This window comes from Oncorhynchus keta, chromosome 21 (genome assembly GCF_023373465.1).
Source record: "Oncorhynchus keta strain PuntledgeMale-10-30-2019 chromosome 21, Oket_V2, whole genome shotgun sequence".
In the NCBI taxonomy this organism is placed as follows: domain Eukaryota; kingdom Metazoa; phylum Chordata; class Actinopteri; order Salmoniformes; family Salmonidae; genus Oncorhynchus; species Oncorhynchus keta.
In genome coordinates, this window is record NC_068441.1 from 8,694,218 (window position 1) to 8,709,040 (window position 14,823).

The window sequence follows — 14,823 nt, forward strand, 5'->3', positions numbered from 1 at the left end:
GCTACACTCGCAATAACGTCGGCTAACCATGTGTATGTGACCAATACAATACGATTTGATTTATCCTCTGGAAAAGCACCATGAAACAGTCAGAGACTGACCAATGGGAAAGAAAGCTAAATGTAAAACTGCGATGCAAATGAAGTAAAGGCATTGTTCTGTAAATGCAGAGCCGAGGTCTGAAGACACACGGTGTAATCATGTTCTGCTCTGTGTACCACGCCATGGAATGCTTGGCTTCGGCATATGGATCCATATTGTGACATGCTATGCACTTCTGTTGTGCTGGGGGTCATTGATCCGTTGGGGTCAGACCAGGTTTTGATGTACAGTATTTGACATATTTTCTCACCCAGCACTATGAGTAGTGCAGAGGCAGTGTCCTGGTCCACTGGAGTTCTGGCCACACACTTGTACATGCCATGGTCTCTGTGGCTGACGTTGACGATCTGCAGTATGCCATCCTCTAAGAAATATCTATTGGCAGAAAAAAAGAGAGAGACAACCTATTGATCTGTGCAATCTAAAAAAACAAGTGAACTTTCCTGGGCTAGGCTTGGATCTGTGACACCGTAAGAAAGGTGTCGTCTTACCCAGAATTCTCAGTGTGGTTTAGTGCTATCTCCATATCGTCTTTCTCCCACACGATCTCAAAGTCGCCACTGAAGGAGTTGTCGTACACCGCCAGGCAGGAGAGCTGGGCTGTGGTTCCTATTAGGACCTGCAAGTCCTCTGGGGCCTGGAATATCTTTGTGGGATCTTGGATAGATGAAACACACAACTGTATAAGTTACATGTGAAGAGTTGTGTTTAGGACCCCTCTTTTTTCTAACCATGTGACTTTAGCAGGAAACACTATATGAGGCAGTTGTTCCTCGTCAGGTCACATACTGTATTTAGAAAAACACAAGGCCCTAGTTGTGTTAAACACATGCCGTCTTGTATTTCGTTTAACATACCTTTAACATCCAGTAAGGCAGTTATAGCAGACTTCCCTTCAGTATTCTTGGTGTAACATGTGTATTGGCCCATGTCCTCTTTCTCCACATTATGGATCTCCAAAGATCCATTCTGGTGAACTGTAAACCTTAGTCCCTCCACAGACCCTGTTGAGTCATCCTTGTTCCTGTAAAACATGTAAAGCAATCAATGAAAAGTCTCCACTTACTGCAATTTAATTCAATTACAGAGGAACCTTGCTGAGCACTTAAGAAGATACACAAATACTTTAAGGGGCATTATTGCAGTAGGTGTAAGATGTTTTTTCTTTCTGCACATTTCCACAGCAAACAGTGGTGCACCAACAGAGAAACGGATCCTGTACATAGCTATTTTTATAACTACCTAATGACACTTTGACACATTGTTATCTAGTAATGACACATTGATATCTACTGCTCTCTACTGGCCTCTGAGAGGACTGGTTTGAGCTGGAGAATCCTAGTCCAGCATTTGTATGGGCTTGAGCCAATGATTGATGACATGACAAGAAGAGTAGGATGAGTTGGCTGAAACACATTCTGGTCTGGGACCAGGCTATGGTTAGGGAGAGCCTACTCACCAGGTTACAATAGAAGCCGGAGAGCTGAACACCTTGCAGTGCATGACTACACTCTTTCCCTCCACAGCTGAATACTCCAGACCTTCCTCTGTCAGGACCATAGGAGGCAGATCTGTGGGGAGAGACATCCCAGTTAACGAATAAGGGTTTGGGACATGAACGAGAGAGAGAGAATTATTTTCTAACTTCCATACAGATATGGAGGGATTGAGGAATGGCCCTCCGACTGTACTGTAGTATTGGTTACAAAGATACACTAAGAAGGTCCATTAAAATGTATAGCTAAGATTCAAACTAAGGAGACTGATCAAGCAGACCAAGTGATGTGAAAATGTTACTGTCTTCCATTTCTTTTGAAAGAAAGGCTGGACTGTCACGATGATTGTCATACAATTTGAAAATAAAATAAAAAATGAATAAAAAAATGAAAACAAGTGGAACAATGAGTGCCAAATTTAAAATAAATGTGTCTTATCATTTCTAACCAAAACATCCTGTCTGTCTCATTCCATTGTTAACCAAAATAAAAAGCTGTGACTTTGAATCCAGAAACAGTCCGCTTAATAACTTCCTAGTTTGTCACCAGCGACAAACTCCAGACATTTCTGAGAAGCCAAAGAGAGCACTTATTTTTAATCTGCTCTTATAAAAGGAGCACATTTTAGTGTTGTGGCATTGCATTCTGAATGGAGTAGAGAAATGTGCTAGCATAGAAATAAATGCCTGGGAGCATGCGGGCTGATCAACAGGGACAGGGGATGTGAGTGGGTAGTCTGGCTGGAGGACTGTGGCGCTCAGACAACTCTTCCTTCACCATGGCCCGAGGGGCTCTGGCGCCAGAGCCGGATTTCAGACCAGAAACACCACCACTCACAGACAGTCTTCCACTGCCTCATGACAATGTCAAGCAACTGGTTGGGATTCTTTAGTGCCCTTTCATCATCATACAATTCCATACTTAGTGGGTAACGGAATGGATGAGCACGACCGGTAAAAACAATGATGAAGGCTGAGGTGTAGGAACTATTTATTTGTGACCATTAGGACTTCAAGCCTCAGAGGAAAGTAGAGGCTATTTTCAGAGGTAGAGAGTAAAGCCAACGAAGCACCATAAACTTACTCATGATCATGATATTGGCATTGGCCAGTAGGGTTCCATGTCTGTTGGAAGCCTCACATTGATAGACGGCACTGTCAATCGATTTGGCGTTGTGCAAGACAATGGTGTCGTCCAACACTTTTCTGTTAGATGCTGGGACCTCTGCAATCAACAATGAAATCCATTAGCTGTACACCAGTTTGCAGTGCTAGAAATAGGACACTCATGCCTTGTTGAGGTAGACTGAGAACATACCCTTCAGAGGTTTTCCATTCACCCTCCATTGGATGGTGGGCTGAGGAGTGCCAGTGGCAGAGCACTTGATATGCACGTCTGAGCCAATCGTACTAAGCTGGCTCTCAGGCTCAGATACCCACTTAGGAGGCTCTGGAAAGTGCAACATCAAAGACAGACATAACATCAGGAAGCAGTGAGCGAACCAGAACACAGTTTTACAACTCTCTCCCAGAATGATGTTTGTGTTTTCTATCAACCTGGAGCCAATTCTCAAATGGTGACTTTTTTGAATCCCTCTTGGACAGCAGTTCACTCAATGTACAGTAGGTGGCACTCTTTCTCATGAAAATGTGTTACTATTATGAAGTACTTATCAGATCAGACTTTAAACAGTTTTCCTACAGTATAACCTGTAAATGTGGTTTAAGCTAAACAGCTGTTTTCCCAGACACACATAATCAAACTAAGAAACTATTATTTCAACCTTTTTCCCACTTACCTTCCACTGATACATCAAAGGAGTGGTTGGCCTCTCCGTGGATGTTCTTAGCCTTACACATGTATTTCCCACTGTCGTCCTCATTGACCCGGTCAATGCTCAGGAGTTTCCCATGGTTCTCTATCGTCGCTCTGTCGGGCAGCCTGTGGCCCATCCTTACCCATTCAATCTTGGGTGTTGGACTGAAAGGGGCAGTAAAATGACTGACGTTTTGATGTAGTTGCTTCAAATAGAATGAAGTGTCTAGAAGATATAATGCAGTCCTTTGTAAAAAATGAACAAAAAATATTAAAAAAAATAAAAGAAGAGAGGACGGTTTACTTACAAGCCCTCGGCAATACACTCCAGTAGTAGCTCGTCACCTTTCACCAGCTGTGTCTCCGACTTGACACCAGAGGGCATCAGAAGGCTTGGTTTTCTCTCCAGGATTGAATTGGCTTTTGTGAATGGAGTAGAAACATTGTTTTTAAGATTAGTCTTTCAAACAAGGCAGTGCATGGGTCTAACTCTTGGACTGCTAACCTACAATGCAATGTTTGGATCCACATATCACACTCTGATATGAAAAAAATAAATCGCACATGGTGTGTTCTAGACAATGATATGGTATGGCATATGTTACTTACCACGACCAGGACTGCTACTTGAGTCACTGTTTGAATTTTCTGAAATTAAGGTGGGTAGTAACATATGAAAATGTGCAAAGCATTCATAAAAACTAAAACAATCATGACAGACAATGGGGGTGGGGTAGATTCATGAAAACACCAGTGCCATCAAGAGCAGGGAAAATACAACTTCTGGAGATGCTGTTGGACATTGGGAATGTTCTTGATCGCGTACACGATCATAGCGACGAATGCATTGGATCAGAGGTTGAAGTCATTATGGTGATCAAATCAAAGCCATTTGGTCAAGCTCTATGCTGTAATAATAAAACACACCCAAATCACAGACATGCCTTCTTAGATTGACACCTACTGCTCTTGACTATGACAGACATGGCATTCTTCTGGACGATGGTGCGTATCCTGGGGAAGGCAGCGAAGCAACAGTAGTCTCTGCGGCTGTCCTTCTCCAGAGCATTAGAGAAGAACAGGTCACCGTTCAGACCCATGGACACCCTCTCATCCTGCTCTATGTGCTGAAGGTCTGAAGAGGGGAAAAGAGGTGGATATTCCATACAAATGTTGGTTGCTTTCGTTTGATCCATCGTGCTTCAATAAAACGGCAGGTGTCAACACAAAGCATGGGACATGACTCAGACACCGTGTCAGGTCTGGCAGGCCGTTAGTGACTCACCGATGGTCATCCAGTAGATCTGTAAAGGAGGGATTCCTTTAGGAGGGTTACACTCCAAAATGACAGGCTGACCCTCCTCCACCTTGATGGGATCAATCTTCTCCTTGGGAAACTTAGGAACGTCTGATAAAACAACACATAATATACACTGAGTGTACAAAACATTAGGAACACTTGCTCTTTCCATGACATAGGCTGACCAGGTGAATGCTATGATCCCTTATTGACGTCACTTGTTGAATCCACTTCAATCAGTGTAGATGAAGGGGAGGAGACAGGTTAAAGAAGGATTTTGAAGCCTTGAGACAACTGAGACATGGATTGTGTATGTGTAGGTGCCAGGTGCCAGGTGCACAGGCTTGTGTCAAAAACGGCAACGCTTTTGCGTTTTCACACTCAACCGTTTCCTGTGTGTATCAACAATGGTCCACCGCCCAAATGACATGCAGCCAACTTGGAAGCATTGGAGTCAACATGGGCCAGCATCCCTGTGGAACACTTTCGACACCTTATCAAGTCTATGCCCCAACGAATTGAGACTGTTCTGAGGGCAAAAGGGTTGCCTTTCTCTCCAGCAGGTGGCAGTCCTATGATACTAGTGTTTTGTGCTGGTTGTGTATGGAGGTGTTTGTGTTCCAGTGAATTGGATTTTACAGCACATTCTTCAGATTTTGACTTGCGGGAAGAAATACACGTCATTAGTACTGTTGTGCTGCGTTTCAGTCGCACTGAATGGTTGGAGCACGGCCAAATTTTGTCATAGTTCCCCTCGGTCTGGATTTCTTAGAAGATTTATGTACTATGCTTTGGAACAAAATGAAAAATGTACCAAGGGAAATGATGAAGGATAGATCAGTCTCCCTTCTGCCACACAGTCTATATGGGTATAGACGAGTGGCAACTGGGGGTGGAAAGCTCTGGAGCTTCAATGACTTTCTGCCATGGCCAATACAACAAACAGCTCACAATGGAGCGACACAGTCGTTGAATTCAATTCCAGGCCCTGAATCACTTTCAAAGAGCTGTAATGGAGCGCCACAGAGATCAGAGATGTATGGATGTACAGTATACTACTCACGGGGCACAACAAACTCAACCTCCTCCGTTATGGCCGTCCCTAATTCGTTCTCGGCGTAACAGCGGTACGTTCCCTGGTACTCTGTGAGATTCCCAGTGTTGGGGATCACAAACGTCCCAGAGTTGTCCTCCTTGATCAGCCTCGGGTCCTGGTAGGGGTCGAACTCTTCCCCATTTTTTGTCCACCGGTATCTACAAAATCAACAGTTCAATCAGTCACTGATATAATTCATCGTAAATCTTGAAAATATCTTGTGTGTTTCAGCCAAATGTACAGTGCGTTTAGTGTCCAGGGTTGGTCCTCACAGTCTGTCCAATACTTGAAAATCAAACCCTCAAACTCGCCAAATCGACTAGCCAAATGTGACACGCCAAATCGATGGCCGGTGATAGACTGTCTGTCAGGCTGCTAACGAGCTCTCCTGGGCTGTTCCTCTCCCATCTGCTGGGTATGGAATGGTAGAGTAGGACACTCAGAACTCACTCTGGCTTGGGGTTCCCTTTGGCTTCACACGTCATGGGGAAGCTCTCATCGAAGGGGAAGGCGATCAGAGAGCTGGGGGAGGCCTCTGTGATGGTGGGCAGCTGCTCAACTGGAAAACAGACAACAAGGACAACACTTAATGAAAAGTCCCATAGACCCCCTGCAGGATTCTGATAATATAATCTCTCACACTCTATAAGGTGTTAAGGTATGGTTCTTTTCAATGATGGTATTTCCCACTGGGCACACACTGGTTGAATCAATGTTGCTTTCACGTCATTTCAAATGATGTCAGTGCCCAGTGGGTTCCTTCTCTTACGGTTCTATTTCACAGTGACATACAGCACTGTTCAAACTTGCCCTGCTTTGTCAATGTTTTCTCGTTTAAGTGATTTGACTTAAGAGACTCACTACAAAACTACAGGGGTCAACAACAGTAAAACTAGCGGTGCAGGTTAAAATTTGTAAGTCGCTCTGGATAAGAGCGTCTGCTAAATGACTTAAATGTAAATGTAAATGTAAAAAAAAACTACATGCCACTACATGGATGACAGTCGTCCAAGACAATCCAATTTGAAAATGATGATTGTGTATATAAACGGAGGATGGCACATGAGATGCAGATCGTACACAAGATGACCACATGGTACAGCTGCTGTGGTGCTGAACACTGAGCCAAGAGATTAAGTGAGGACAGACAGGCGGTCACTAATGTTGGATGGGACAGGTCACACCAGAGCAAACTTACTGTTTACATGACCTAAAACTAAAATATCCATGGCGGCAGGAAGACAACAAAAACACAGGCAGAGGTTTAAGCATAATACTGCTTTTTTTGATTGGTTATAGGCCTTTAGAAACATTAGTACTCTAGGTACAACAAAACAGAGGATGGTGAATTGCATTTAGGGAGATGGCGTGAAATGAATTACTCTGCATCAACAGCATGTGTGTGTTGCATTTTCAAAACCTGTTTGAACTGCTCTTTGTAAGCGGGCCCTTAAGAGATGTTTCTGAATAATTTAGAAGAGAAAACTTGATACTCGTTTCCAAGGAAACTGCAAGATACACAGCCCCCAATACAAGAGAATGAAGAAACCTGATTTAAACAAGCTGAAACTAGAAACCAAACCCCAGTTAAGGATGCGTTTGACCCATGAATATAATTGAACTGATTTTGGCATGATATAGATTTACAGAAAGTGCTATATTTCAAAGAATACCTGTGGATTTCTTTGACCATTACAGACATTGGAAAACAAAATCAATATACTGTACTTTACAAAAGGTTTATGATATTCTGCACCAAAAGCACATTATGCGAAGAGTGAGCACTTACCCTCCAGTGGGATGTCAATGGCAGTGGTGAGGTGAAAGGCACAGACACTGACGACCACACCCGTCAGGAGAGCCAATCCTGGGCTCCACATCGATGACCTCATCCTCGTCGCGCCACAGCAGACAACCATCTCGGAGTTCATCGCAGAGGAAATGACAGAAGTTGCACTCTTCCCACTCTCAGTTCACAACTATGTCCTGCCGAAGACGAAGGGCCTTCAAGAACAACACAGACAACAGAGAGAGAAGGAATAAGAGAGGCCTCCCATGAATCCAGATCCACCCACGCGTCAGGCACAGCAGACAGTCAGGCAATCCCACACAACGCAGGGAGAGAACCCCCGGTGACAGAGAGAGATGCTTAGCCAGGCACAACACACGTTTTCGGCACAGCAGTCACTCGCATCAGCAGGGACCACGTTCTGGGCTTAAACAAAAATCTACATATGAAAGCTCTATATCACCCTGTTCCCTTGAAACATAAATTGTTTTCTTGTTTATTATTCTGTTGGAGTGTGTTGGCTTGGCAGTACAACAGGCAGGAGAATTTCATGCGCAATAGAACAATAGTTTAAATATATATATGTGTGTGTGGCTGCCTGTGGTTATATTAATACACGGCAGATGTTTCCATATTTCAAAGTGAAAATTATGAATTCATTCCACAATGGAGCGAAAGATTTCCATCATTAAGGAAAAACCCTGCTGCAGCGTTCCTGTTCAGTGTCTCTGGGCTCCTCCCTGAATATTCAAAAAGATACAACGACACAACCCTGTCAATCTAGGAACGCTGCACACGTGGTCCTCAGACATAGCAATAGTCCTCTTCCAAACAGCAACAGTATTTTTCTACAAACATTTACCACTCTACACACTGAATAACTTGTTCTGATAAGCAGTTGGTCACACGGTCAGAGGGCACAGGTCATCCTCCACCTGACAGGCCAGTGGCTTGGATAATAAGGCGCTCTATACGGTATGACTAGAGCAAAGGATTGTGGGGGAAGAGCTCTCTGCAGGAATGTCCACCTCGGCGGCATTGTTGCCCACCAGCCTCTGTTCTGTAGTAGAATCTCTGGGGTGTCCGTTCATTTGCCTCCCTCATGTTGGCAGTGACGCAGCTCATTGGGTCATTCTAGTCAGGACTCCAATTAGTTCAATGCAGGGTAGTATAGACCAGACCACATTAATAAAATAACAATAAATCACCCACTACAACGAAAATTGCCAAACGATAATGCTCATGGGTCTTCAGGGAGTCCCCACAATGAAACTAGCTGAACACTTCTCATCACAAGCATACAAATCCAGTAATTACAACTGGTTGGAACTGGTGTCTCTTCTCGTGTTGATGATGGAGCTTCCAGTTAATGCCAAAAAAGGGATTTGTATTGGGAGAGGGAATCTGTGTGTGTTAAGCTCTTTCTTTGAGCAGGATGGAGAGAACCAGACCTAAGAGACAGCCACGCTCCAACAGGCCTGGCAGTTTTCACAAACAGCTGGCTTTTTACTGGTGTCTTTTCAAATCATACTGACTGAAAACACTGCTCTTCATTTTCCTTTAAAAAAGAAGTATTTTCCCTCAATTACCAAGTTCAATAGGAAACACAGAGGTCAAATGGCAGTTCATGAGAAGAAATTGAATAATTGACCAAAGAGTGAGAGAGTCGATTTCATTAATTTCTTTGTGAGGCTCTGTTTTCAGATGGACACGAACCCTGACCTCTCCCCCCAACGCTCATGCTAATGGTATTAACTCTGTCTGTGGCCTCTGACTCCATCCTGGTTATTCTGACCCAGTGAAGTGACTGAAGTCACCGGCAGAGCCACAGACAACAGTGTGCAATACACCCACCCCTCTTAATCACAATACTAGGCCATTGACTTTTCCTCCAACCTCAGATTGACATGGCTTTGTTGTGATCCATGAGTCGGGACTGGAAAAAGGCCTCAGGCTTGATTTGCTGCACCCATTTCGCTCTTTTCCCACACACTGATTTATGCTGCAAATTACAGATTATAATCAGAAAGTAGGATGCTGTGCTAATTGGCCAGCGCTTTCACCGTAGGTTTGGTGAGTTTAAGGGGGAGCTTTTTTTATAATCCCTCCAAGACAATGTGTTCCTCTCAGGGCCTTCATCAACCTCACACAACTTAGATGGATTACGTTCTGTTCAAACTGTGCTTTATCACTTGCCATCTGATTTTGTTCTCCCCCCTCGTTGAGCATTTAGCCTGATCCAACTCGTCCATCTGGTTGAGGGAGGTCCATAAAACATACAGGCGAAACTGGTGGGAGACGGAGATGTCTTGCTCTAACCCAGCATACAGTATAAGCTATTGGCTAGATGAATCCATTGAGTGGGCCTGAGGCGAGCCTGCTCGAAGACCGCCGGCTGTTCTTAATCCTCTCCTCCGGCAGAAATAGATGGGAGTCTGAGACTGACGAAGCTGGCGGGTGGTTAAAAGCTACTCACAGTGGGAAGGCCAAAATGAACTCTGACCTCTCTTAGCCGAGGCTCAGAGGACACAGAAGCTGTGCTGGGGTGGAGGGAGAGGGACAGGGGACAATCTACAGCAGTGCCTTAAACTCAACTCGGATTGACTTATACTGTAGAGGGCTGCTTTCACACTGCTCTCCATCATTTACAGTGGGCTACCGGCCAAGACGTGCAAAAACCATTTCTCATTCAAAACGAGCACCAGGCACAAGACTGATAACAGAGGAAATGTAAGAGGCAGGCAGAGAGGGATGCCGCTCCTGCTCCATGCTCGCTCTACCTGCTGGTTCATTTGATTGAGAAGCCCCATCCTCATCATTCAGGCTCCAGGCTGAATCAAAGACACCCATGTCTCTCTTCATAAGGAGATGTTACTGGCACAGTGTTCTGGTTGGCATGCTTTCTATCCCTTCAGTCTCCTAGTTCCTCCATCTGGGCTGGCATGGAATCCTAACCTTGACTTACATGCCAAAGTCAAGGGTCTGTTGATATACTGTGTAATTCCCTATTTCCTCAATGGCTTTATAACAACGGTTTTCTAGATGAGGCATTATCAAGATACATTATTATAGATTATTATCAAGATATAGACAAAGCATTTGGGCTAAAGGAAAATGGTGAAGCTCTTTTGAAGGACTGTGAGGTGTCCTTAACTGCTGCCATTCAAATATGCCATGTTGTTTAACCTCTTGCCGCTCTGTTGTCTGCGGTCTGCCTCCTTCACATGCAAAACTCTGCTGTACGACAGACAGGAGAGTCTCTACAGGCTCTGCAGTATGACAGGTAAGACAGGCAGGAGAGTCTCTACAGGCTCTGCAGTATGACAGGTAAGACAGGCAGGAGAATGTCTGTGTCTACAGGCCTACTGTAGTTTGATGTGATGCAAAGCCTATAATGGAATTAAGGAGATCCTCGTCTTGTCAAACTGGATTAAAATACTCTCCTCACTACAGAGCTTCAGTGCAGGAAGACAGTACCACCACACTCCACACACACTCAATGCCTCAGCACTGAATACCAGTTAATCACCGAAGTCCAATTACAACATTGGGAGAATCGATGAACATTAAAACAGCAATTAGCCTGCATTTCTGTTGCCGGTAATTATTTATTTTTCATTTTCTTTCCTTTCTGTTTTCGCAAAGTCAATTTCTTATTTAGTTTACAAATGACTTGAGACTGGTTCTAGACCAAAAAAAACAACATAAGGATACAGTTCTTTACTGATGAACTAGGGGTACATTGAACAATTATGTTATGTGTGAAGAATTGCCCTAGACACACACACACACATCTTGTTAAAACTCTACAAAAAATAATATATATAATTAACCACTACAGTGGAAGTAGACCCACTGGAATTTCGTAAAAAGCACTTTTATTTGGATGCCATAACTTACTTACTGTAATGTAATCATATTTGCTGTTCATTTGCAATGGGTTCCATTCTGACTTCTGGTGAACAGAGGCAGAGACAAGATTCAGATTCCTCTCCATGCTTGTGGGTCAGAGGAGTTCATTCATTGATACATCTTCAGCAGCAGGAGGAAAACATAAACAAGGCCCTTAATGAGATCAGGAAGTCAGACCAATATTAAATAATAACCTTGCCTAATTGAGATTTGGCTCAATTTCACTCTGCTTTACCATGCATGCAAGAGAGTGAACGGTTCAATTACCACACCATTAATATTGCAGGAGTCTGTCCACTCGTGAAGCATAGAGGGGTGAGGGAACGAGGCTATAGGGATTTCGACCAATGTGGATATGGAGTGCATTCTGAGATGTACTGCAGGGTCACTGATCTCTGTCCCTAGTGGAGAAATGACAAATGACCTTACTGACTCCATATAAACTGTCGTGACCAGGGACAGAGTGGGACACATCCCCGGTTGACACCATACGACCTATGACCTCCAGGGCACAGGCATCGCTTTTTAACCAGCAATGAAAATCTTGGAGTAAAATACTGGTGTATTGTACACGTTGTGTCTGTTAGCATCTTCCATTGGCAAAATATGGGCTATCTGATCATACATATTGAGGAAAAGGATAGCCAAACATCAGCTTTGTTTTAGATCACTTCAAGGTTCCTTTTTGTCTCTGCATTTCCTGACCTGTCTACTTCATCTTTGCTGAGCGATTACAGTGTCTTCCATGAGTAAAAGGGAGGTGAAGGTTTTTAGCTTTCTCTAATGAGTTGTTCCATCGTGAAACTCCATTCTGCTCGCTGCTGAAAGCTCTGTTTGTCTCAGCGAAATATGGAGGCCTGCTGAGCACATTAAGGCACAGCAGGAACAAAAACTGTTTCAGTGCAAATATTGCTGCAATCTCTCCCAATCATTTCACCATTATTCTTCATTTAAAGATACGGTGAGATTTTAACTACATGTACAGGCTAGCCGCTTGTGTATCATTTCTTTGTTGAAAAACACATCACTGTAATTGGAAGCAAATGTGACTGGGAAGTGAGCAACGGGCCGTGTCACACAATGGCTTACAATAACTGGTTTATAAATGAAGTGCAAATCTGAGAGTTCAAGGGTTGAGCGAAATCATGGTGAAGCTGTCACAGCGTCGAGGCAGCAGAGTAATGCCAGACAGAATATCTCAATGTGTCACGTTTCAAGTACAAGTGACGCAAAAGGTACAGTAAATTGCTCCTGTGTCTAACTGTCCGCAGAATGGCGAGAAGCCAAGCGCTTCAACTTTTTTCCTCTCAGCTCTAGTCTCTTTGAAGTCCCGAGTCACAGATGGGCGCCCCATGCCCAGGACGATCATCACATTAGTCTGTGATCCTCACTGAGTCGCCAGGAGAGGAGCGTTATGGATTCACAGCCTGGACTGCGGGGACAGGGACATTATTTTGTGTGAACTAACGCAGCGAGGTCCTCATCCCGTTCATTCACTCCATCTGACTGATGATGGCTATTTCCCAGGATGAAACTGTGGATGAAACTGTGCCACAGCCGGACATGATGGATGGGCCTTATATCCCAAATCCACTCTTCCATCAAACCCCAAAGCAATTTACTTCCGTCCAACACCAGGAAAGTCTGATTCCCCCAACGCAGATACAGAATAGCATATTGAATTCCCACAGGCTGGCTGTTACCCTTTTTCCTATCCCCTAAGGTCCCTTTTCTACACATTGAAAGTCCTGGCTCTGATCTGTGATTTACCAGTAAAATGCTGTATGCAATCTATTTTGTATTTCCTGCGCTCTACAGCAGGACATCTGGACAGCGTTCGCAGGGCGAATTGTTTGACACAGAAGTCGGAAATGAGTCCAGAGTGTTTCGATCAATTTGTGGTGTTATGGTGTGTGTGTGTGTGTGTGTGTGTGTGTGTGTGTGTGTGTGGTGTGTGTGTGTGTGTGTAGTGTAGTGTGTGTGGTGTGTGAGTGGTGGGGGGGGGGGTTCAGTGTCAGAGATGAAAGATTAAAAGACTTAGTTAATGCTACAGATTCCCCCACTATATGGAGATATTTTAAGGGCAGTATGATACTCCTGGCTAGACATGTTCGTTCAAACTTGGTATAATGTTATCACACAGCCTCTTATACTGACGTACACAGTTCACAATCCTATCAGGCTGTCCTACAATTGTATATATCCAGAGAATCAAAATTATGCCAAATTTAGTTACTGTATTCTTTTGCCCAGACATTTCTCCTTTCCTTCGAAACAGAATAACCTCAATATTACCATATTCATTGTATGACAACAAGAGATACCCACAAGGAACTACTGAGACAGCTCAGTTCAATACACGAACATCGACAAGGTTGCGTCTCTCCTCTCTTTGAGGTAGAGATCGTCCCGGTGCACCTCACCACACATGCAAAAACCAAAACATTTAACAGGCAGCTACAGAAACATCCCAAGACAAGACATCACTTACAAGACTTAACTTCATTCTCTGCGCTGGTCCCCCGCGAGATACATAAGAACAACCGTTCCCTCCGCAGGCAATCCAATCCAAAAGGGGAAAAACAGAGCACAGAACAGTAAATGATCTGTCAAAATCCCGGGGACTGCTCTAGAGGCGTCCCACCCGCACCAGATCCTGTCACACAAGCTGGGGACGGAGTGAGAGAGGCACTGTGGACGCATATGTTACCAAAGCCTCTAGCTTGGCAAAGAAGCTCATTAAGCCACTGACAATCATTCTCACAAAGCACGATCTAAAGGCCATTCACTGGCTGTGTACAAAAGACGGAGGAGGAAAAGGGGAGGAATGCATCTTCCATCACCCCCCCACCCCTCCCTTAGCGTCCTGACCAGCAATATATTTTCTTCACCTGAAACTTTGCTTAAAGTGTGGTTTTCAAGAGTTAAGCAGACATGTTTTACAGAATGCATGCAAGAGCACAGGTGGGAGCAGCAGGGTAGAGATCAGCCTTTGAGTGTTAGGTCTCAGGGACCAATCCTCTTTGTAGGCAGGGACAATCTACTTATTTCTTATAATGCTGGTGGCAATTGTCTCTCGGTATTACAGAACACGAGGCTACAGTATGCCTACAGTACATCTGTGCCCAGGTCTGCTCTTAACTTCACCCACCAGGTCAAAGGAAGCATAATAATCTGTTTGAAGATTATGTTTTGTTTGTTTGACCAGAAGAACCAATGAACCTGTGGAATGAAAACTGAGATTTGTTTGAGCGACTGGTTTAGAGACCTTGATTGACAGATTGGTGAGCACAGACATCATTCCAAGACTCCA

The 14,823-nt window shown here is 44.1% G+C and overlaps 1 protein-coding gene across 10 annotated transcripts in view; it reads right to left on the minus strand.

Annotated features, from left to right (window-relative positions):
* The window catches only part of LOC118400067 (neural cell adhesion molecule L1-like protein), a 73,198-nt gene that overhangs the window by 19,595 nt on the left and 38,780 nt on the right, over positions 1–14,823 (minus strand). For 6 of the 10 annotated variants that reach the window (XM_035796464.2, XM_035796471.2, XM_035796469.2 and 3 more), the window contains exons 2-16: positions 7,599–7,813; positions 7,008–7,025; positions 6,260–6,368; positions 5,777–5,967; positions 4,699–4,821; positions 4,378–4,548; positions 4,023–4,061; positions 3,722–3,833; positions 3,397–3,578; positions 2,916–3,047; positions 2,682–2,822; positions 1,562–1,673; positions 960–1,126; positions 594–759; positions 353–477 (exon numbers count right to left, since the gene is read on the minus strand). In XM_035796464.2, coding sequence (XP_035652357.2) covers positions 353–477; positions 594–759; positions 960–1,126; positions 1,562–1,673; positions 2,682–2,822; positions 2,916–3,047; positions 3,397–3,578; positions 3,722–3,833; positions 4,023–4,061; positions 4,378–4,548; positions 4,699–4,821; positions 5,777–5,967; positions 6,260–6,368; positions 7,008–7,025; positions 7,599–7,740 — 1,930 coding nt within the window. In that variant the 5' untranslated portion in view covers positions 7,741–7,813. Of the gene's footprint in view, positions 1–352; positions 478–593; positions 760–959; positions 1,127–1,561; positions 1,674–2,681; positions 2,823–2,915; positions 3,048–3,396; positions 3,579–3,721; positions 3,834–4,022; positions 4,062–4,377; positions 4,549–4,698; positions 4,822–5,776; positions 5,968–6,259; positions 6,369–7,007; positions 7,026–7,598; positions 7,814–14,001; positions 14,242–14,823 lie in introns of those variants that run through there. The other 4 variants (XM_035796465.2, XM_035796467.2, XM_035796466.2 and 1 more) reach the window with 4 other exon arrangements.